This window comes from Schistocerca piceifrons, chromosome 3 (assembly GCF_021461385.2).
Source record: "Schistocerca piceifrons isolate TAMUIC-IGC-003096 chromosome 3, iqSchPice1.1, whole genome shotgun sequence".
NCBI classification, from domain to species: Eukaryota; Metazoa; Arthropoda; class Insecta; order Orthoptera; family Acrididae; genus Schistocerca; species Schistocerca piceifrons.
Genome location: NC_060140.1, coordinates 112,490,116 through 112,514,265, shown reverse-complemented (window position 1 = coordinate 112,514,265; position 24,150 = coordinate 112,490,116). Strand labels below are relative to the sequence as shown.

The following is a 24,150-nucleotide window of genomic DNA, read 5'->3' as shown; positions in this document are numbered from 1 at the left end:
TAATTCATATTTTTAATATTTTTTGAAGGTCCAGAAGAACATCATGTTAGATTTTTGTAGCTTCCACAGTTGTAACCTGTAATGCAATTTGTTCTTTTATTGTAGGTATCTGGACTGGGTGTTCCAAACATACCAGAATGAGAGAAATGAGGATGTGAAATTACTTTTAATGAAAGCTGTTTTAGAGACACTGAAACTGGATACGGAGACATTAAAATTGAAAGATTTTGCAAGTGTAAGTACAATATTTACTAATACATACAAACGTACGAGTGTTTGAAAAAATTGTGAATATGCTGCCACAAGCAAAGTTATACCAGTGGAAAAATGCTTGTGTTGGAGCACAAAAAATGTGAATTTGTTCATCTTTAAAGACTGTGACAGAAAAGTGGGGAACCAGGTGCCTCAGTCCTCATTCCACCTTCCTTATGAAAAAATTTTTAACTTGCAAATGTATTCATACTCTTTTTTAATATAGGACATTCTAAATCCCTTTACCCAGTCTCTCTTCATAATAATCGGCATATCCCTCTCACTGTCACGTCTGTATGTCTCTCTCCTAATGTCTGCTTTTTCTCCCGTTGATTTGCAGTACATAGCTTCCATTGTCTTCTTTTGTCTTTCTTTTCCACACCCACTGTCTCCACCATACATCAGCATCTCAGTAATTCTGCGGAAGAGACTTCAGTCCTAAATGCTCCCTCCCCTACACCTACGTGTTAAAGTTTACCGGTCTGCGAGGGTCCAGACCCCCCAACACTGCCTATGGTCTCCATTCATCTGTATTTTTCATTTCTACTGTCTCCTTGCTCTTTTGCTTGTACTGCTGCTATCTCTCTCCATCTCTTTTTCTCTTTTACTGCCTCTCTGTCTCACTGACAATATATCCTCTCTTTGGCTCCCATTGCTATTGTTGTCATCTATCTTCCTTTGTCTTTCACTGCCACTTTCTCTCTCTTGCCATCATGGTCTCCTCTTGTTCTCTCTCACTGGCACTGTGTCCTCTTTCTTCCACTGTCACAGTTCCTCTGCTACCATCTGTCACCACAAAATAGAATGAATATGCTCACCAGCCAAAAATTTTGGTGAGAAAGGTGGAATGAAGAGTGAGGCAGCTGGTTCCTCACATCCCTGTTAGTCTTTTGGAGAGGAATGTATGTGAATTTTTTTGTGCTCCGACAAGAGCATTTTTCTGCTGTTATGATTTGTATCGTAAGAGTAAAAATTTAGTTAGAAATATTTTATTGAATTTTCAGTCTTTCCAGTTGTACATTATTTTTGGCAGCTGTTTTAAGTTAAGACCTTTTTTAGCCCATTTTTGTAATTGCTGTACCACTTTGGGTAGGTGTGAAGTGCTTATTATGTGGAGATTGCATATTAAAAAGTTTTATTGGTGAAAACATGCTGACTAAAAACATAGTTTGGTGACTTCAGAACCTTTGCGATGACCCTAGAACCCTTGCATATGTTCACTATGTCATTTAAAAACTACGTTTACAGATGTTAAGTATATATTACATGCATAAGTATAGTAATTTTGAACTGCTGGGTCTCAGGAATGGTTAAAGATATCAAAAAAAGTTTCAAGGTTTGATGAGATCATCATCTTAGGAACATATGGTAAAAATTTCACTGATCTGCCATGAATATAAATTATAGAAGTACTCATCCCCACAGCTGGTACTTTTGTACCCAAAAGTGATGGTTTCTCAGAGTTTTGTATGAGCTGTCCATGAACAAATGGTGCTTTTACACTGAGGTAACAAAACTTGGGGGGATAGCCTTCATAGCTTGTTCGGGAGAAGTTTAGGTCTTTTTTTAGTGATACACACGTATAAAGGTGGCGATAGTATCACATAAGTAAGGTAAAAAAAGGGCAGTGCATTGGCAGTGCTGTCATTTATACTTGGGTGACTAGCATGAAAACATTTCTGACGCGATTATGGCTGCACAACAGGAGTTAAGACATTGAACATCAAATTGTAGTTGGAGCTAGATGCATGGGACATGCCATTTCAGAAATTGTTAGGGATTTCAGTATTCAGAGACCTGCAGTGTCAGGAGTGCGCTGAGGATACTAAATTTCAGGCATTCCCTCTCTCAGTAGACAATGACCGAGAGCAGTGACGTTTGCATAGGTTTGTCAGTGCTAATAGACAAGCAACACTGCATGAAAATGGCAGAGATGAATGTGGGACGTGCGATGAACATATCTGTCAGGACAGGGCGGCGACATTTGGCATTGATGAGCTATGCCAGCAGATGGCAGACACGAGTGCCTTTGCTAACACTAAGACATTGCTTTCGGCTTACTCCTGGGCTCTCAACCATATCGGTTGGACCCTAGATGACTGGAAAACCATGGCCTGGTCACCTGAGTTCAGATTTCTTGTGGTAAGAGCTGATGGTAGTGTTAGTGTGCGGTGAAGATCCTACAAAACCATGGAGCCAGGTTGTCAACAAGGCACTGTGCAAACTGGTGGTGGTTCCATAATGGTGTAGGCTGTGTTAACATGGGATGGACTGGGTCCTCTGGTCCAACTGAACCCGTCATTGACTGGAAATGGTTATATTCGGCTATGTGGAGACTATGTCCAACCATTCCTGGACTTAAGTGTTTGCAGACAATGATGGAATTTTTATGAATTAGGCTGCATCATGTCACTGGGCCACAGTTTTTCGTGATTGGTTTGATGTATATTCTGGACTGTTCGCGTGAATGATTTGGCCATTCAGACCGCCTGACATGACTCCCATTTGAACATTTATGGGACATAATCGAGAGGTCAGTTTGTGTACGAAATCCTGCACTGGCAACACTTCTGCAATTATGTACGGCTACAGAGGCAGCATAGGTAAATATTTCTACAAGAGACTTCCAGCGACTTGTTGAGTCCATGCCACATAAAGTTCGTGCACTATGCCTGGTAAAAGGAGATCTGACACGTTATTGGGAGGCATCTCATGTTTTTTGTCACCTCAGTGTACAAGCCGCCTAAGGTCCACCCTAGACAACAAATTCAATACAACTGACTGATTTGCTCAATTTACCTACAGTGGGTTGTTTCTGAAAGCATTTGTATGCAGTGTAGCCATGTATGGAAGTGAAATGTGGACAATAAATAGTTTAGACAAGAAGAGAATAGAAGTTTTCGGAATGTGGCACTACAGAAGAATGCTGAAGAGTAGATGGGTAGATCACATAACTAATGAGGAGGTATTGAATAGAATTGGGCGGAAGAGGAGCTTGTGGGGGGGGGGGGGGGGTGAGCTTGAAAATTGATTTTTCTGAAAGCTAGTGTATGTTCAGTCTTGGTTGTGAGTGTCTCTAGATGACTTGACACTTTTTCTTGACTTAGTGTGCTTATGAAACACCAGAGAATGAAAACTGATGTAGTAGTAACTGAGTAATATGTGAAGCTGATTCAAGTAATACAAATATGGGTTTATTCATAACACTCTGAACAATAACTGAAATAAGTTTCTTACAATTCCCCATGTGACAAGAGAAAGAACAGCTGATGTGAGTGGTACAAACTAGAACAATATAGAGACTGCCAGTCAGCACTGCTCCATGTGTGTATAGGCATGGGCCACCGGTAGACAGTGCAGCGGAGATCGCGACATGTGCATGCTTGTTACCATCGGCCTGTAGTGGCCAGCTCGTGCTGATACAGTTGGTGGTTGATTCGGGTACACAAATGTGGCAACACTACATGTGGCTCACTCGTACTCACACACACTAGTAGCAGGGTACAGTAGATGTAGCCCTAAAATGAATAAGTCGTGTTATATTCTCTTTCATTCGAATGGAGACCAGTAATATTTTGGCAACAAAGCTATTATCAGTGTCACGAATATAAATAGCCATTAAAGAAGTACCTGAAATGTTTATACATATAGCCAATGCCAAGGAATTTCATAACCTTTTTTGCAAGAAGCACTATTTTCTGTGTCACATTATTGGCCTTTTGTTGATTCATGCTTCATATGAACTTGGGAAGTAAATGTGTATGCTAAAATATTTTGACAACTTTCTCATCTGCAGAACTACGCAAATTATGGGAAAAACACACACATTTTCATAGTTAAAATATTGATAAAAATGAAGGGAAGCATTTCTTTCTGTACCTTACCTTTGTTTATTAAGTCAACCAAATCACTAATAATTGCTTTTTGTATGCTGCCTTTGCTACTTCTAACTTCTTAAGTGTCTACTCCTTCATTTTAAAGATAATATTGTGCCATTGGAAATTGGATTCCATTCCATACAAAATTCTGAACCATAAGCTTTACATGGCTCCGTCACATACCACACACATATATATGAATATTGCATGAATGTACAGCACAGTAAATTGCCTATTCAAGTTAGTAATGTTTTGCATGTCACTAGTTTAAATGATCATCACAGAGTATGATTAGTTGTTTCATCATTAGTCGAGGCCACAGCTAAAGTTATTCATTGCTCTGCTTTGCAAACAGCACGTTCCATGCACTGCATATTGATTTCTGCCCATCTCTCTTTATTGTTAGCACTAAATTCTGAAATCAGGAGAGTACGGGACCATGTCTGCTCATTGAGAACCATCTGAACATGGTTGTTCTAAAGCACTAGTGAAGCACCGCAAATCTCTCTCTCTCTCTCTCTCTCTCTCTCTCTCTCTCTCTCTCTCTCTCTTTATTTAGGGGACGTACTGGAGTCTAACAGAAATGCTTCAATCAAATGAAAGTATATAGTGATTCATTTATTGTTTATAAGTGGTTTGCTTTTTTATTTGTAAATATATAAAACTGCATTATATGTTGAATCATTCTTTTGAAATGTACTTCATGTAGTTGCCACTAATTGATGGAATTTTTCTTTCTATAGGTGTTAATGGCACAACTGCAGAACACACTTGAGTACGCAGATTCTCCTGAATTCCTTATAAATACTGTTGATGTTATACTGCAGCTAATTGATCTCTACCCAGAAGTTTTTACTAAACATTTTAGGGTAAGTGTGGCACACAGTTATGTGATCACAGAATATGCAGAGAAAATATTGAGTAGCATAAAAGCACATAAACAAGGTGTTATCATGTTCCGTCTACGACTGCTTCTCTCTTCAGTTATAATATTGTTTCCTAATCATTTCTGCATTTCCTTTCCCAGGAGAATATTGAAAGTAAACAGTTCTTAATATTTGAACAATGGAAAGCTTGGAATGGAATAACAATACAAATTAGTATACATTGGCGGACACACATTTAAAAGTAGAGTGTTTGCAAAATGTCATCTTTGGGGCAAAGTGTGATGTCAGTGCACGCACGCACCCACAGTCATCTGTGGGCACTGTCGCACCACTGCAGTGAGCAGTGGTGGTACAGAAGAGGTGTTGGTGTTGGTTGGGGATGGAGATAGAAGGGTAGGGTTGAGATAAGATGCTGTGGTGCTGCCTGTAGGAGTGTGCAGAGGTATGGCAATGGTAGGATGGTGGGGCGCTGGGGGAGGGAAAGAGAAGCAGACGGAGGAGAAAAACTATATAAATGAGCTGGAGGGATGGAAGGTGTGTGTGAGGGTGGAGTGGGAATTGGGAAGGGGATAGAAACAGGCAGGGACAGACACTAGCTAAGGTCACACAAGGGTCACAGGAAAGTAGAATAAGTAGCAGGGAGAGTTCCCCTTCCCCCATATCAGAGAAGCTGGCATTGGTGGGAAAATTCCAGTTGGGATAGGCTGTAAAGCAGTCATTGAAGATGAGCACAGAGCATGCTCAGCAACTGGATGGTGGTCCTGCCTTTGATGTGGTAGGAAATGCCCGTAGCGGAATGGAATAGTTGTTACTGGATCTGTGAGGGCAGGTCTTGCATTTGGATCTTTTACAGGGATACAAGCCTTGGGGCAAAGAGGTGGGAACATGGATGGGGCAGGGACTGACCGTATGTTGCATTGGTTGGGTGGGTGGCTGATTGCTACTATTGGAGGAGTGAGGAGCATATTGTCAAGAACATTCCTCATTTCAGCGCACAATGAGTGCTAGTTGAAACCGTGGCAGAAACTGTGGTGCAGTTGCTCCAGTCCTAAGTGGTACTCAGTAACAAGGGAGTTGCTCCCTCGTTATTGCTTAGTGGTTATTTGTCAGTGCAAATGGGACCACTTTGGATGACTGGCCTGTATGGAAGGGATTCCTTGGTGTGAAATGAATGGCAGCTGTCTAAATGGGAGTATTGTTGGTTGTCGTAGGTTTGATTTGGATTGAGGTACTGATGGAGCCATCTGTGAGGTGGAGGTCACATCGAGGAAGGTGGCTCGTTGGGCCGAGGAGGACCAAGTGAAGAAACTGGGAGAGAAACTGTTGAGATTCTGGAGGAATGTGGAGAGGCTGTCCTTGCCCTTAGTCCATGCCTTGAAGATGTTTGCAATTTGAACCAGATGAGAGGTTAGGGATTCTGGGTGACTGGGAAGGATTCCTCTAAGTGGCCCATGAACAGGTTGGCACATGATGGTGCCATATGGGTGCCCAGGGCCATAGTGTGAGTTTGTTTGTGGTTGATGCCTTCATAGTAGTAGTAGTAGTAGTAGTAGTAGTAGTTTTGGGTGAGGATATTATTGATCATGCTGACAAAGTAGGAGGTGGTAGGTTGGAGTCATTCAGGGATTTGAGAAAGATAGTGTTCAGTGGCAGCAAGGCCATAGACATGGGTAACTTGGTGTAGAGGGATGTTCAATTGAGTGACAAGCAGGGTGCTAAATGGAAAAGGACAGGCATTGTGGAGAGTCATTGGAGGAAATCTTTTGTGTATTTTTATACAAGAGGGTAAATAAATCTTCTGCATTGGTTGTTAAATACTTTTAATAAAAAGTCACCACAAATTTTGTGTCAAAAAAGATGCATATTCAGGTGATCAGTACATGAAATTAAAACTTTACAGAATTACTGTGGCTGGAAAATAAATGTGTACTACTATAAAATGTCATATGTCAATGAGAGCTGTGTACTCAAAGGTTTTTAAACAATCATGGCATGGCAAAGTGATTGCTTAAAGCAAAGTTCCATTGTTCATCATTCAGATAGAAATAGATAGCACACTGAAAATCCCCCCTGCGGGTCCGGGGATTAGAATAGGCCCGAGGTATTCCTGCCTGTCGTAAGAGGCGACTAAAAGGAGTCCCAACCCCTCAAGGGGGTCGTTAGCGCCTGCGTCCGGAGACGGACGGTTCCACGACCTCTATTTGCGGTCATTTTGCTTTTTCACTTCTCATTTCTTCCTTCCTTTGGTTGGTTCCTTTCTTTGCTCTTTTCCACCTGACTGTCTTCCTTACTCTTTCCCTTGCCTTCTTCTCCTTGCCTTCTCATTGCCTCCTTCTCCTTGCCTTCTCCTTACCTTCTCCTTACCTTCTCCTTACCTTCTCCTTACCTTCTCCTTGCCTTCTCCTTACCTTCTCCTTGCCTTCTCCTTGCCTTCTCCTTGCCTTCTCCTTGCCTTCTCCTTGCCTTCTCCTTGCCTTCTCGTTGCCTTCTCATTGCCTTCTTCTCGTTGCCTTCTCATTGCCTTCTTCTCGTTGCCTTCTCATTGCCTTCTTCTCCTTGCCTTCTCTGGTCTCCGCCTCAGCGTCTGAGACAGTCTGTCCTCTCTCTCCCTCTCTCTCTTCTTTTTCCTCTTCTTCCTTCCTCCCTGTGCGTGCCTGAAGGCCGATCCACGCGTTCGCACGCGTAGCCGGTGACGGGGTAACGCCCTGGGTAGGCATGTAAGACACGCACGTACCCCCTGGTAAAGGCCAGGCCCAGGGAGGGGTGATTGCCTGAGCTGATACCTTCTGACCATGCCGATTGGTCCCTCCGTCTGTTTCTCGGGAGGTGTGACCTGAGGTGTAAACATTCACCTAAGGCGGGAGTGCCCTCTGAGAGGGTCCCCACAAGGAAGGAGCGCGCCATCGGAGACGCTGGCAATCATGGGGGATTCCTCCGCAATGGATTTCACTCCATCTGTCTCGACTTCTGCCCAAAAACGGAAACGTGACCAGCCACCAGTGACAAAAGTACTACCGCCTGCCCCACAGTTCCTCGTAGTTTCTCGATCTGAGGACGGAAAGGATTTTTCCTTTGTCAACCCTTTCGTTATCCAGAAGGGTGTAGATGCCATAGCCGGATCTGTCAAATCTTGTACCAGGTTGCGTAACGGTACCTTATTACTAGAAACTGAGAGTGCCTTTCAGGCACAAAAACTGCTTCGGGCCACACTCCTGTACACGTTCCCTGTGCGGGTGGAGGCTCACCGAACTTTGAATTCGTCTCGTGGCGTGGTCTATACTAGCTCCCTCAACGGATTGACTGACGAGGAGATTCAATCATTCCTCGCTGAGCAGGGCGTGACGGCTGTCCATAGGGTCATGAAAAAGGTCAACAATGACCTTGTACCGACCGGGACACTTTTCTTGACCTTCGATAGTGTTAAGCTGCCATCGCGCATCAAGGCGGGCTACGAGGTTATTTCTGTTCGCCCCTATGTCCCGACACCTACGCGCTGCTACCAGTGTCAGCGTTTCAATCACACTCGACAGTCTTGTTCCAATGCGGCTAAATGTGTCACTTGTGGCAGGGATGCCCATGAGGGTGACTGTCCACCTCCGTCTCCTCGTTGTGTGAACTGTCAGGGTGACCATGCCGCATCCTCCCGCGACTGTCCTGTCTATAAGGAAGAACGCTGTATCCAAGAAATTCGGGTCAAAGAGAAAGTGTCCACCTCGGCTGCTCACAAGCTATTGGCTAGTAGGAAGCCCACGCTGCTCCCAGCGGGAAAATACAGTACCGTCCTCGCCTCGCCTCTCCTCGGACTACCAGGGAGGTGGCAACCCAGACATGCGATCTGACCTTCAGCACCACGGTCGTCCGTTCGGCCAGTGCTAAGATCGCCCGGTCGATGTCTCCTCTTCCTCCCGTCACCCCTCAGACACAAGCACCTTCATCAGCTTCTGCCAAGACGAAGACCCAGAAGTCAGATGCACGGGCCTTCAAGAAGGAACCGTCCCGTGCAAACTTCCTACGTACCTCGACCTCCCAGCCTTCGACCGGTACTTCCACCAAACGTCCTTCCAAGAAGGCTCATAGGAAGCACAGTTCTCCTTCTCCGCCACTGCGCATTTCTTCTCCTGCGCCACCCAGCGGTTGCCGCCCCAGGCCGTCATCCGTTTCGCCTGGCCGCACCGCTGGTAGCCGAACATCTGGCCGTTCACCGGCGGAGGAAGCTCCTCCTCCCGGCCATCTTCCCAAGATGGCCGATGAACCTATAGACCCAATGGACGATGACTGTCCACCTACTGATAGCGGCGGCAGTGCTCGCTCGAAGCCAGGCCCTCAGCGGCCTTCGAGGTGACCCCTTCTTTCATCTTCCTTTTCTTCTTACGATGGCACTTATTCACTGGAATATTCGCAGCATTCGCTCCAACCGAGAGGACTTGAAGTTGCTGCTCTGCTTGCACCGTCCGCTCGTCGTAGCCCTCCAGGAAACGAAGCTACGCCCATGCGATCAAATTGCCTTGGCACACTACACCTCTGTGCGTTTTGACCTACCCCCTGTGGTAGGTATCCCGGCTCATGGAGGGGTTATGTTGCTGGTCCGGGATGATATTTACTACGATCCCATCACATTGCACACCGGCCTGCAGGCAGTTGCCATCCGCATTACTCTCCCCACTTTTACATTTTCCATTTGTACCGTTTACACTCCATCGTCATCTGCCGTTACCAGGGCAGACATGATGCAACTTATTGCTCAGCTACCTGCACCATTTTTGTTAACTGGAGACTTCAATGCCCACCATCCCCTTTGGGGCTCTCCAGCATCCTGCCCGAGGGGCTCCCTGTTAGCAGACCTTTTCAACCAGCTCAATCTTGTCTGCCTCAATACTGGCGCCCCTACGTTTCTTTCAGACACATCTCACACCTATTCCCATTTAGACCTCTCTATATGTACTCCCCAACTTGCACGCCGGTTTGAGTGGTATGCACTTTCTGATACATATTCGAGCGACCACTTCCCGTGTGTTATCCATCTCCTGCATCATACCCCCTCTCCGTGCTCCTCTAGTTGGACCATCTCCAAGGCAGACTGGGGGCTCTTCTCTTCCAGGGCGACCTTTCAGGATCAAACCTTCACAAGCTGCGATCGTCAGGTCGCACACCTCACGGAAATCATTCTCGCTGCTGCTGAATATTCCATCCCTCACCCTACCTCTTCTCCACGTCGCGTACCGGTCCCCTGGTGGACCGCAGCATGTAGAGACGCTTCACGTGCTCGGCGACGTGCTTTACGCACCTTTAAACGCCACCCTACAGTGGCGAATTGTATCAATTATAAACGATTACGTGCTCAGTGTCGTCGTATTATTAAAGAAAGCAAGAAAGCCAGCTGGGCTGCTTTCACAAGCACCCTCAACAATTTTACTCCTTTTTCTGTTGTCTGGGGTAGCCTGCGCCGGCTATCTGGCACTAAGGTCCACTCACCAGTTTCTGGCTTGACGGTCACGAATGACGTCCTTGTGGCCCCTGAGGATGTCTCCAATGCCTTCGGCCGCTTTTTCGCCGAGGTTTCGAGCTCCACTCATTACCACCCTGCCTTCCTCCCCCGCAAACAGGCAGAGAAGGCTAGGCCACCTAACTTCCGCTCCTCGAATCGTGAAAGTTATAATGCCCCATTCACCATGCGGGAACTCGAAAACGCACTTGGCCGATCACGGTTCTCCGCTCCAGGGCCTGATTCTATTCATATTCAGATGCTGAAGAACCTTTCTCCTGCGGGTAAAGGTTTCCTTCTTCGTACTTATAATCGCATCTGGATTGAGGGACATGTTCCCGCATGCTGACGCAAGTCTATTGTTGTACCGATTCCTAAGCCAGGAAAGGACAAGCACTTGCCTTCCAGTTATCGACCCATCTCGCTTACCAGCTGTGTCTGTAAGGTGATGGAGCGAATGGTTAACTCTCGTTTGGTTTGGCTGCTCGAATCTCGACGCCTACTTACCAATGTACAATGTGGATTTCGTAGGCACCGCTCTGCTGTTGACCATCTGGTTACCTTGTCGACCTTCATTATGAATAACTTCTTGCGGAAGCGCCCGACCGCGGCTGTGTTCTTTGATTTGGAGAAGGCTTACGACACCTGTTGGAGGACGGGCATTCTCCGCACCATGCATACATGGGGCCTTCGCGGTCGCCTCCCTCTTTTTATTCATTCTTTTTTAATGGATCGACAGTTCAGGGTACATGTGGGTTCTGTCCTGTCAGACACCTTTCGCCAGGAGAATGGGGTGCCACAGGGCTCAGTTTTGAGTGTCGCTCTCTTCGCCATAGCGATCAATCCAATAATGGATTGCCTCCCAGCTGATGTATCAGGCTCCCTTTTCGTGGACGATTTTACCATCTATTGCAGCGCGCAGTGTACACGTGTCCTGGAGCGCTGTCTTCAGCGTTCTCTTGACTGTCTTTACTCCTGGAGTGTCGCCAATGGCTTCCGTTTTTCTGCCGAGAAGACGGTCTGTATTAACTTCTGGCGCTACAAAGAGTTTCTCCCACCGTCCTTAAGACTCGGTCCCGTTGCTCTCCCAATTGTGGAGACAACAAAATTTTTAGGTCTTACATTTGACAGGAAACTTAGCTGGTCTCCACATGTGTCATATTTGGCTGCCCGTTGTACCCGTTCTTTAAATGTCCTCCGTGTTCTCAGTGGTATGTCGTGGGGAGCGGATCGAACCGTCCTGCTTCGTCTATATCGGTCGATCGTCCGCTCCAAGCTGGATTATGGGAGCTTCGTATACTCCTCTGCACGGCCATCCATCTTACGCCGCCTCAACTCCATACAACATCGGGGTTTACGTCATGCGATCGGAGCGTTTTATACTAGTCCCGTAGAGAGTCTTCATGCTGAAACTGGTGAATTGCCACTGCCCTACCAGTGCGATATACTGCTTTGTCGGTATGCTTGTCGGCTACTGTCAATGCCCGACCACCCGTCTCATCGTTCCTTTTTTGACGACTCTCTCGACCGTCAATACGGGTTGTATGTCTCTGCCCTGCTACCCCCTGGGGTTCGCTTTCGTCGCCTCCTTCAACTCCTTAATTTTTCACTCCCTGCAACCTTTCGAGTGGGCGAGAGCCACACGCCACCTTGGCTCCCGGCTCAGGTCCGCGTACACCTTGACCTCAGCTCGCTCCCAAAAGAGGTTACCCACGGTTCGGTCTACCACTCCCGTTTTGTTGAACTTCGTTCAAAGTTCATAAATATGACTTTCATTTATACAGATGGCTCAAAGACCAATGACGGGGTCGGGTGTTCTTTTATTGTCGAGGCACAAAGTTTCAAATACCGGCTCCATGGCCATTGTTCGGTCTTCACAGCTGAGCTCTTTGCCCTCTACCAGGCTGTTCTTTACATCTGCCACCACCGACATTCTGCTTATGTCATCTGCTCCTGCCAGCGTTTTTGTTCGGTAAGTCACCTCATCTTTGTATTTATATATAATTTTTCCCACGTGGAATGTTTCCTTCCATTATATTGATATCATTAATTTGAATCCAACAATTACGTTTGTTATTGTCACTGTTGCATTTCGAAATCTTTTCTGTCGTCTTATTTTCCTCTTTCTGTTTTTGCCAGTAGTTTCACTTTGGTTTCACTTTGAATTCACCTTCTCCTTTTTACCGTAATCTGCTATACTATTTTATCCCGCCTATATATATACTCAATAATACGTAACCCACTTCCAAACCATAACCAAAAAAATTTTTTGCCGCTTTCAGCACTACCGCCGCTATAATATCCACCGTTTTCTAGTTCACAAACAGCTCCTTTCACCTTTTAAACAACCATTTCGGCCAGTTCTAATAACTTTCGCTTTATTTCCATCTCCGTTTTTTCCACACCACTGATCATTTTTAGCCGCTTCCCACAGGTTTTAACGCGATTATTTCTTCGTCAGACAATTGTTAGTCTCATTTTCATAATCTGCCACCACAATACCACTCCTTTTAATATACTACACGCAGTTTTTTCGAAATTTTCCCGAATTTCTGCGTCCTTTAACGTGTTTTGGCGGCAACAACCACCTAACCTTTATGCACATCGTTATCTACCAACCCAAGTCCAACATAGCCCAGCTGTAACCAACACCTTTTCGCCTTTTTTCATTCCAGATCTCCTGTTTCTTTCCGGTTCACCTTTATCTCTCCCCATATATTTTTATTTTCATTTTCATTTCACCTCATGTTAACACTTTCCACCTTCTAATACCATGTCACCCTCACAACACCCCCACAATGACCCCATTAAGTTTTATTTACATTCCCTCCGCAAACATGCCTTCGCCCTAGCCAGATTACACTCCCATATTCTATTTTCTCAGGCTTGTCTGACATTTGGCATCACCCCCAAAGGCCTTACACTTAAAGTTCCCATCTCTGGCTGCAACCCTTCCTTCCATCAGTCCCTATACCAGTTCCAAACTGAACAATCCATTGCCCTCACCCACCTAATCCTTCACCTACACATCAACTCAGCCAATGAACACACCCGTCAACTCCTATCCTTAATAAAAGTCCTTAATCTTTCCTCTCCCACATCCACACCGGCTGTCCAGAGCATCCTCCTACAGGCCAACCGTAAATTAGAACAGCATGCCACCCTCCACCTCAAAAAACTATCCAATCTCCTGGTTTCCCACCTCCGGAAAGGCAACTCACTCACCCTTCACAACCTTTCCAGCAAACCTCAACCTCCTCTCATTGCACACAAACCCAGTCTCTCCCATCTACTCAATCTCCCACTTCCAGCTCCACTCCCTCCAAAACCTCAAAATTCCGATCAACACAATCTGGAACCACAACACCCTAATTCAGTAGTTAACCTTTCCTCCAAACCTCTCTCCCAATCCGAAACCTCTGTCCTATCCAAAGGCCTCACCTTCAGCCCCACTCCCAGATTCAACCAAACAGCCCTCGTCAAAGATTTACTGTCCTACACTCGTACTCTCTGCTGGAAGTATCACTTTGCCACGAAGAAAAATGATCCTAATCCTACTCCTAATGATCCGACTCCTCAAGACACCATCCAAATTGAACCCTGCCTGGAACAGTTCCGTCCTCCGTCACAGCGGGACCCACCTCCTCTTCCTCAAAATCACCCTCTCCAAACCTTCCAGGAATATCTGACTTCCAGCCTTGCATCTCAATCCTTCTTAAAAAACCTTAATCCTACACCCAACATCACCACTGCTGAAGCCCAGGCTATCCGTGATCTGAAGGCTGACCGATCCATCATCATTCTTCCGGCAGACAAGGGTTCCACGACCGTGGTACTTGATCGTCGGGAGTATGTGGCTGAGGGACTGCGTCAGCTTTCAGACAACACCACATACAAAGTTTGCCAAGGTAACCCCATTCCCGATGTCCAGGCGGAGCTTCAAGGAATCCTCAGAACCTTAGGCCCCCTGCAAAACCTTTCACCTGACTCCATCAACCTCCTGACCCCACCGACACCCCGCACCCCTACCTTCTACCTTCTTCCTAAAATCCACAAACCCAATCATCCCGGCCGCCCCATTGTAGCTGGTTACCAAGCCCCCACAGAACGTATCTCTGCCTACGTAGATCAACACCTTCAACCCATTACATGCAGTCTCCCATCCTTCATCAAGGACACCAACCACTTCCTTGAACGCCTGGAATCCTTACCCAATCTGTTACCCCCGGAAACCATCCTTGTAACCATTGATGCCACGTCCTTATACACAAATATTCCGCACCTCCAGGGCCTCGCTGCGATGGAGCATTTCCTTTCACGCCGATCACCTGCCACCCTACCTAAAACCTCTTTCCTCATCACCTTAGCCAGCTTCATCCTGACCCACAACTTCTTCACTTTTGAAGGCCAGACATACCAACAATTAAAGGGAACAGCCATGGGTACCAGGATGGCCCCCTCGTACGCCAACCTATTCATGGGTCGCTTAGAGGAAGCCTTCTTGGTTACCCAAGTCTGCCAACCCAAAGTTTGGTACAGATTTATTGATGACATCTTCATGATCTGGACTCACAGTGAAGAAGAACTCCAGAATTTCCTCTCCAACCTCAACTCCTTTGGTTCCATCAGTTTCACCTGGTCCTACTCCAAATCCCATGCCACTTTCCTTGACGTTGACCTCCACCTGTCCAATGGCCAACTTCACACGTCTGTCCACATCAAACCCACCAACAAGCAACAGTACCTCCATTATGACAGCTGCCACCCATTCCACATCAAACGGTCCCTTCCCTACAGCCTAGGTCTTCGTGGCAAACGAATCTGCTCCAGTCCGGAATCCCTGAATCATTACACCAACAACCTGAAAACAGCTTTCGCATCCCGCAACTACCCTCCCGACCTGGTACAGAAGCAAATAACCAGAGCCACTTCCTCGTCCCCTCAAACCCAGAATCCCCCACAGAAGAACCACAAAAGTGCCCCACTTGTGACAGGATACTTTCCGGGACTGGACCAGACTCTGAATGTGGCTCTCCAGCAGGGATACGACTTCCTCAAATCCTGCCCTGAAATGAGATCCATCCTTCATGAAATCCTCCCCACTCCGCCAAGAGTGTCTTTCCGCCGTCCACCTAACCTTCGTAACCTGTTAGTTCATCCCTATGAAATCCCCAAACCACCTTCCCTACCCTCTGGCTCCTATCCTTGTAACCGCCCCCGATGCAAAACCTGTCCCATGCACCCTCCCACCACTACCTACTCCAGTCCTGTAACCCGGAAGGTGTACACGATCAAAGGCAGAGCCACGTGTGAAAGCACCCACGTGATTTACCAACTGACCTGTCTACACTGTGACGCATTCTATGTGGGAATGACCAGCAACAAACTGTCCATTCGCATGAATGGACACAGGCAGACAGTGTTTGTTGGTAATGAGGATCACGCTGTGGCTAAACATGCCTTGGTGCACGGCCAGCACATCTTGGCACAGTGTTACACCGTCCGGGTTATCTGGATACTTCCCACCAACACCAACCTATCCGAACTCCGGAGATGGGAACTTGCCCTTCAGTATATCCTCTCTTCTCGTCATCCGCCAGGCCTCAATCTCCGCTAATTTCAAGTTGCCGCCACTCATACCTCACCTGTCTTTCAACAACTTCTTTGCCTCTACACTTCTGCCTCGACTGACATCTCTGCCCAAACTCTTTGTCTTTAAATATGTCTGCTTGTGTCTGTATGTGTGGATGGATATGTGCGTGTGTGCGAGTGTATACCTGTCCTTTTTTCCCCCTAGGGTGGGTCTTTCCGCTCCCGGGATTGGGGTGACTCCTTGCCCTCTCCTTTGAAACCCACTTCCTTTCGTCTTCCCCTCTCCTTCCCTCTTTCCTGGTGGGGCGGCAGTTTGTTGCGAAAGCTTGAGTTTTGTGTGTGTGTTTGTGTTTGTTTGTGTGTCTATCGACCTGCCAGCGTTTTTGTTCGGTAAGTCACCTCATCTTTGTATTTATATATAATTTTTCCCACGTGGAATGTTTCCTTCCATTATATATATATATATATATATATATAAAAAAAGAAAGATGATGAAAGTTACCAAACAATAGCGCTGGCAGGTCGATAGACACACAAACAAACACAAACATACACACAAAATTCAGGTCGATAGACACACAAACTGCCCAAACTCTTTGCCTTTACAAATGTCTGCTTGTGTCTGTGTATGTGTGGATGGATATGTGTGTGTGTGTGCGAGTGTATACCTGTCCTTTTTTCCCCCTAAGGTAAGTCTTTCCGCTCCCGGGATTGGAATGACTCCTTACCCTCTCCCTTAAAACCCATATCCTTTTGTCTTTCCTTCTCCTTCCCTCTTTCCTGACGAGGCAACCATTGGTTGCGAAAGCTAGAATTTTGTGTGTATGTTTGTGTTTGTTTGTGTGTCTATCGACCTGCCAGCGCTCTTGTTTGGTAAGTTTCATCATCTTTCTATATATATATATATATATATATATATATATATATATATATATATATATATATATATATATATATATATATATATATATATATATATATATATATATATATAAAAGAAAGATGATGAAACAAAAGCGCTGGCAGGTCGATAGACACACAAACATACACACAAAATTCTAGCTTTCGCAACCCATGGTTGCCTCGTCAGGAAAGAGGGAAGGAGAAGGAAAGACAAAAGGATATGGGTTTTAAGGGAGAGGGTAAGGAGTCATTCCAATCCCGGGAGCGGAAAGACTTACCTTAGGGGGAAAAAAGGACAGGTATACACTCGCGCACACACACACATATCCATCCACACATACACAGATGGATATGTGTGTGTGTGCGAGTGTATACCTGTCCTTTTTTCCCCCTAAGGTAAGTCTTTCCGCTCCCGGGATTGGAATGACTCCTTACCCTCTCCCTTAAAACCCATATCCTTTTGTCTTTCTTTCTCCTTCCCTCTTTCGTGACGAGGCAACCATGGGTTGCGAAAGCTAGAATTTTGTGTGTATGTTTGTGTTTGTTTGTGTGTCTATCGACCTGCCAGCGCTTTTGTTTGGTAAGTTTCATCATCTTTCTTTTTAGATATATTTTTCCCACGTGGAATGTTTCCCTCTATTTTTTATATATATATATATATATATATATATATATATATATATATATATATTTTTTTTTTTTTTTTTCGCTCACATCTCACAACATTTGACTACTGTCTCTGGCTGCCAAGACCTGAGTCAGGCCTGGGTAGCCAGACACAGTAAGTGTGTGTGTGTGTGTAGCAATCTGTCCTTCCTTCAAAATTTTGTCATAAACTGAAGCAAACTTGCTGGAAAAATCACACTGCCAGTAAAGTCTTAACTTTGGCTTCTTATATCTCATTGATTATAAGCATGATAAACATGAAACTGTGGACACTAAAACTTAGTAACATATAGTTTTCCAATATAAAATATCATTTATGTATACTGCTTTTAAATTTTCTACGAAATCATTTCAAACTTGATTTTTGTAAAAAATGCAAAAATGGATGATGTTCAATTTGCATTTGGAATATGTTTTCCATAATTGATTTCGAACTAATTACAGTCTGAAAGACCATGTTTTCAAGCATTCAGAAAATCACATTTGATTTTCCAGTGTGTGCTAACAGTACCTGAAAACAACAGACAAATTTGGGGAGTGTATCATGGCAACAGGCTACATTGCAGCAACCTTCTGTCATTGTTTAATTACATGTAGTTTTTATTATTGACTGTTTGTGTACCACCTATGGGAGATATTCGTACAGATCTGAGTATCAGAGTACTGGCTTTGTAAGCAAACAGATATCAGCACAAGGCTTTTGAAACTAAATTAAAAAAACAAAAACAAATTACAGGCTTCGTAATCTGAATGAAGAAATCTACTCCTGACTGGTATTGCACAGATATTGGATGTGACCTCTTTGGTGACAGAGTTGCCAGTTCACGTTCTTGAACTGCTAATGGCAATGTCACCACGGACTAATGCAATATTATGAGATATTAATTGTCAATTTAAAAATAAAAACCATATGTAACGAAACATGAACAACAGGTTGCTGCAATGTAACCCTCAAATTTGTCATTTTCAGGTACTGTTAGCTTACATTGGAAAATTGAATGTAATTTTCTGAATGAATGCTTGAAAATGTGCGCTTTCCAATTGTAATTAGTATAAAATCGGTTATAGAAAACAGATATTTTAAAGCAAACTGAACATAATCAATTTTTGTAATTATTATGAAAATCAAATTTGAATTAATGATCTGGAAATTTAGACAGCAGTACATGACTTGTATTTTATATTGGGAAACCTTATGTTACTAAGTTGTAATGTCCAAAGTTTCATGTTTATCATGCCTTTAATCAACAAGATATAAGAAGCCAAAGTTAAAACTTTATTCTCAGTGCAATTTTTCCGGCTAGTTTGCTTCAATTTATGTAGCATTGTTAGCCCATGTTGCAAGTTAAACCCACTATTCTGGTGCGGTGGGGGGCTTAAAACATGTTGTTTTTGAGTGTTAAAGGTCTTGAAGCTTTAATGGAAAATGGTTTTTTAAAAGAAGTGTTGAATATACCCTATTTTTTACTTTCTACAAAAATAGGCATCTTTTTGACAAATTTGTAGATTATAGGAAAATAGTAGGTGAATGATACTTTGTATTCCACATTCTTGTGCTGCCAACCTATTGTGTATTAAGTGTCATGTTCAGCAAGTGTTTATGATATGTAAGAATCACAAGTGTACATTATTTTCATGCTGCAGTTTTCACACCCAATGATTCAAATTATCTAGAATTATCAGCCCATGCTGGATAATAAAATATGCTTTTTGTGGTTAAAACCATGATCATCTCAATGAGCCCAATTCAGAAAGTTTTATAGGACATAGTGGTTTTTTGGAAGTCATGTCTAAATGTTTTTTACAAAATGCTCAACTTTGTGTTTCATTCATTTATTCATTCATTCATTCATTCGTTCAGTATTGGAAAAAGGTACTTGAACGAAACTGTGAGGTTACTACATGCCAAGTTTACCGTTTGTCATACATTTAGTCCCTGAGATATAAGAAGCCAACCTCCAAATTATTTTCAAGCGCATTTTTTTTTTCTTCCAGTTTTGTCTAAAATTTTCTGGCTGAAAGTGACTTGTAAAATTCAATTCAATCCTTTTCTTAAGAAAAAGCATAAAAGTGTACAAGATGACCAAGTTTCATTTCTTTCAATAAAATATTGCCTGAGATATAACAGCTCGGTCGTCAGAAATTCATGCTCATTGCGCAAATATTTGCGCATGGAGTCAAACAAGTGACTACATCTCTGTGTTCCTGTAACAAGTGTTAAGCTTTACCAATGTTCATTGGGGACATGAATGAATGTTCACATAAAATTTCAGTGAAATCTGTGATGGTAAAGCAGGGAGACCTAGGCAAGTTGACATGGAATGACTAAGATGTGAAAATGTGACAAGATCAAAGTTGAAATAGAAGTAAAAAGATTATGATACTAGGTTGCAGTGTTGAGTAAACATGAGTTCAGAAGAAGGAGCCATGATATTGTTATGGCATGTCCATGCTTATGTGAGAGGAGTGGGCTGTTAGGGTAGGCAAATATACATATTATGCAGTGAAGGCCAATAAAGCTTGTGAAAATACTCATGGGTGTTTGAAGATAGCACTGTGGTCCATGGAAGCACATTGTCATGTACTGAACACAGCTGCAACCCTTAGGGTACCACAGAAGGCAGTGCATGATAAGTGGGTGGAAAGTTTGTAGTTTGGGAGACAGTAGGGAAAGCAAAAGGCGCACACTGTGTAATGTAATGAGGTAAGAAAATAACAAAGGGAAACCAATTTGATCATAGGATAGTGGAGCAGATATTTGGGAATCCTGTCATGCATTGGTACACAGTATAGTGTAGTTCCCTGATGGTGATGGAAGTGTCCACTCACCTACATTCAGTAGCCTTGTCAACAGCTCATTACATCATCTCTTCAAGTTTGTCTATATCCAGTGAGACAATATCTTAATGCACTCAGTTTTGTATGTGCTTGTCACAGTTTTTGCAGTCATTAATTTTATAGAATTTTTCATGAATTTCTGTTTTCAAGTGAGCAGCATGCCAATAGCAACTGTGTGCACTTTTTAATTAATATTTGTATAATTATGCTTTTTTGTTTTTTTTTATATAGGACACTGTAGATATATTAGTTGGTTGGCATATTGACACTGCCCAGAAGCGTCATGTGATAGAGTATGCATCTGAAAGCCTTCAGAGGTTAGCACAATTCTGGGTAGCCGATCTACAGTTCTCGACAACCCTTCTAACACAATTTCTTGAAGATATGGAGAGTTACAATGAAGAAATGATTCTGCCTCTCTCTGGACGTTCTTCTCCTGCTGATGGGGAACAGCCGATGACTCCAGAGCAGTGTGTTGCAAAAATTACCTCACTTATCAAGTAAGCAATTTATTAGTTAAGTGTTACTTTTCCAGTGACTGATATCTGTGAACTAGTTCCATACTTCGTATTCAGGAAGAAAGGATATGGAAAATGCTAGTTGCATGTTTCTCTGTTATGTTATAAAAACATAACGGAGCTAATACAAACTAAACATTATAGTAGGAATATTCCTGAAAAAATCTAAGAATATGAAATGACTCATTTTCAAAGTTGTTGGTAAGGTGTATGTTACAGAATACTTGGGCAGATGGTATAGTAGATCTCTGTATTCTTACACATATATTGCGTAGTATGAAGTACAAATTTATAAACAGCAATAAATATCAATTACAAACTTGGGCTGTTTGGGATCTAGTTGTTGATTGTGCAAGTTTCTTACTTAGTCATGATGAATGGAGTTCATATTCTTTACCATCCATCCTGACTTAGCTTTTTGTGGAATCCGTATATTATTAGAGGCAAACTATATTTCGGAAAGGACACGGCTGCTTTCATTCCTTATCCTTTTCTAACTTGATCTACATTTAGCAGGATAGTACTTCAGGTTGGCATATGGCTATGCAGAGTTAGGTTTCCCCTGTTCAAATTGTTTAAGATGAAGGTTAGGCTGCAGGGTGTATATGATCCGGGAGATCTGGGTAAAACCCGGGAATTTTTTCATCCAAGAGAAAACTGGGAAAAACCTGGGAATTTTTCATTCCCTTAGTTTTCTGTTAAATTTTTGTAATTTTGACTGGTAAGAAACGATACATAAGACAGAGTGGTAGGAGGGAATGGGAGAGCAAGGGTAGGGTTAGCAAAGAGAACAACATCCAGTGTTTGGGCAGGTCATATCTAAGTATTTTCCATCTGTGAAACTCTTATGGACATGGCTGTGCATATGTCAAGGAAGAGTAGAGATATCTGATTGTTGCAACTTGGATATCTCCATTATTGCAGCTGTATAGTAGTGTTGAGTATACAATATAGATTACAAATAATAGAGGGTGGGGGTGTGGCTGGGCTGGGCAACGTTTGTATGTCTGGTATTTTTCATTATCCAATTTACATTATTCCTACTCACAATTAAAAACTGCAGGTGAAGTAGTTGTGTGCAAGCAAGTAAGATCTTCCCCTGTGGCACGTCAGTTCCTTGAGTCAGTGTTTACTTTAATTACATTCTTCTAGAATGTAACACTCTTCTTGGGATTTCAATATCTCTGTTTCCAGCATATCTTTGGAATAAGTAGATGATTTCCTGTAATGAGGAAGTATACTATCAATGAATTGTTCATCAGAAAATCATTTTAAGATCAGAATACTTATTTCCAATGTTGCTTTTGGATGCCTCACCATCAGATCTTTCTGAATAAAGATCTGACACTATGTACCAAACTGGTGGCTCTGTAGTTGCAAAACCTGGATGCTATATTGCCGAGGTCTTAAGAAACTGGAACGGTTCAACCAACTGAAGCTGAGATACATTGTGTACATCAAATAGGATGGCTTCATATCACACACATTGTTCTTGAGAAGGTGAAGATGAACTTTTAAAGCCATGTCATTTGTCACCAAATCGGATGGGTTGGGCATCTCCATCAGATGAGAAACAACTGACTTTCTCAACAAATTTTGTATAATGAATTTAGCGCAGCTAGGAGGCTCTGTGGTGCTCCTCTGTAATGCTAGAAGGATGAATTAAAGTACAACTTAATGAATGTGAACATTGATTCCGGTAATTGGTGTCCCACAGCAGAAGATAGTACTTGCTGGCACCCAACGGTAATTGGTGTGCCACAGCAGAAGATCGTACTCGCTGACACACAACTAATTCCGCTGCTGTTTCATATTTTGAGCAGGAATGTAAAGTGCAAAATGAGAAATGTCAGAGATGAGAACTTCACCAGGCCCAGCCGTACCATCTCCCTCTGTTATGTGTAATCTATGTTGGTATACCCAACACTATTATGCAGGTGCAATGATGCGCAGTTCCAACATGCACTCACTTCTCTCGACTATTCCTTGACCCATGCGTGACAGTGGTCCATAAGTGTTTCACAGGTTGAAACTATTTAGATCCAACTAGCCCAAACACTGGATGTAGTAAACATGTTGTTTGCTTACCTACTGATAGTGTTCAAAACTAGTGGTGGAATGTCTTCTCACACCACTCCATATTTTGCAGTTAAAGGGGATAGCATCCTTACATGTATGCGTTTTCTAAACATTCTGCATTCCATTATACTGACACAAATGGGAAATTCCTCTGACCATATGTGTTTTTGAGATGTCTCTGCCTGTTGCCTCCCACCTACTATGGCTAGTGATTTTAATGCCAGTGACTGTGCCCTTTTAAGTTATTGAGTCATATTTTAAGTTTGTAGCTACCATTGGAGATCTTTGTGAGTAGAAATTTTTTTCCCCCAAATCCAGTGTTCATAAAAATCTGACAGCATCCTTATTGTACTTCAGAGGGAATCGTGTAGTAATTCATGGACTCAGGTGAAATGAGTACAGTACTCTACTATCTGTTAATTAATTCACAAGAAAAGGAATACCAGTGGGTCCTTCTCATTCTGAAGTTGTAGTGACTTACCCTTTCTTTCGAAACTTCCGCAATCAATTCCTCTTTTCTCCCTGATGATAACACTAATAGTCCTGAAAATTAAAATAGTTTCTTACATTTCTATGCATGTTTGCCAGCCATACAAAGGATTTCCTCTTGAGTTCCTGTCTCCTACATTTATAGTTTATAGTTTTCTCTTGTGAATAGTAATGTAAAGTTTGCCAACATTTGTTGTTATGTGCTAAATTAACATTTTGGATTTTGTCTGTTTCTGATGCAGAATCATTCATTTGACGATTTTGGAGTAACACTTCAAGACATTAAAAAGTCTGTATTTGTTCACTGTGAAGTTCATTTCAATGGGCTTTGATGTTTGTAAGGAAATGACAATGGTTACATTGATATACCAGAATTGCTTCTTAAATTCCAAAAAGTGCCTGCAGCATCTGTTTAGTTATTCACTTGGAAAGTTTTTCCTTGAACATTGCTGACGTATTTGCTGACAAAAGCTACAAATAGTCCTCTCTCTCTCTCTCTCTCTCTCTCTCTCTCTCTCTCTCTCTGGCTGATACTTGTGGAAAATAATGTAATTTGTGGTTCTCTG

General features: G+C 43.2%; 1 protein-coding gene across 1 annotated transcript in view; it reads left to right on the top strand.

The window, feature by feature from the left end:
- LOC124787604 (serine/threonine-protein kinase SMG1) overlaps positions 1–24,150 on the top strand; it is a 393,945-nt gene that overhangs the window by 87,513 nt on the left and 282,282 nt on the right. The window contains exons 4-6 of the mRNA XM_047254356.1: positions 106–235; positions 4,874–4,999; positions 20,730–20,998. Coding sequence (XP_047110312.1) covers positions 106–235; positions 4,874–4,999; positions 20,730–20,998 — 525 coding nt within the window. The remainder of the gene's footprint in view (positions 1–105; positions 236–4,873; positions 5,000–20,729; positions 20,999–24,150) is intronic.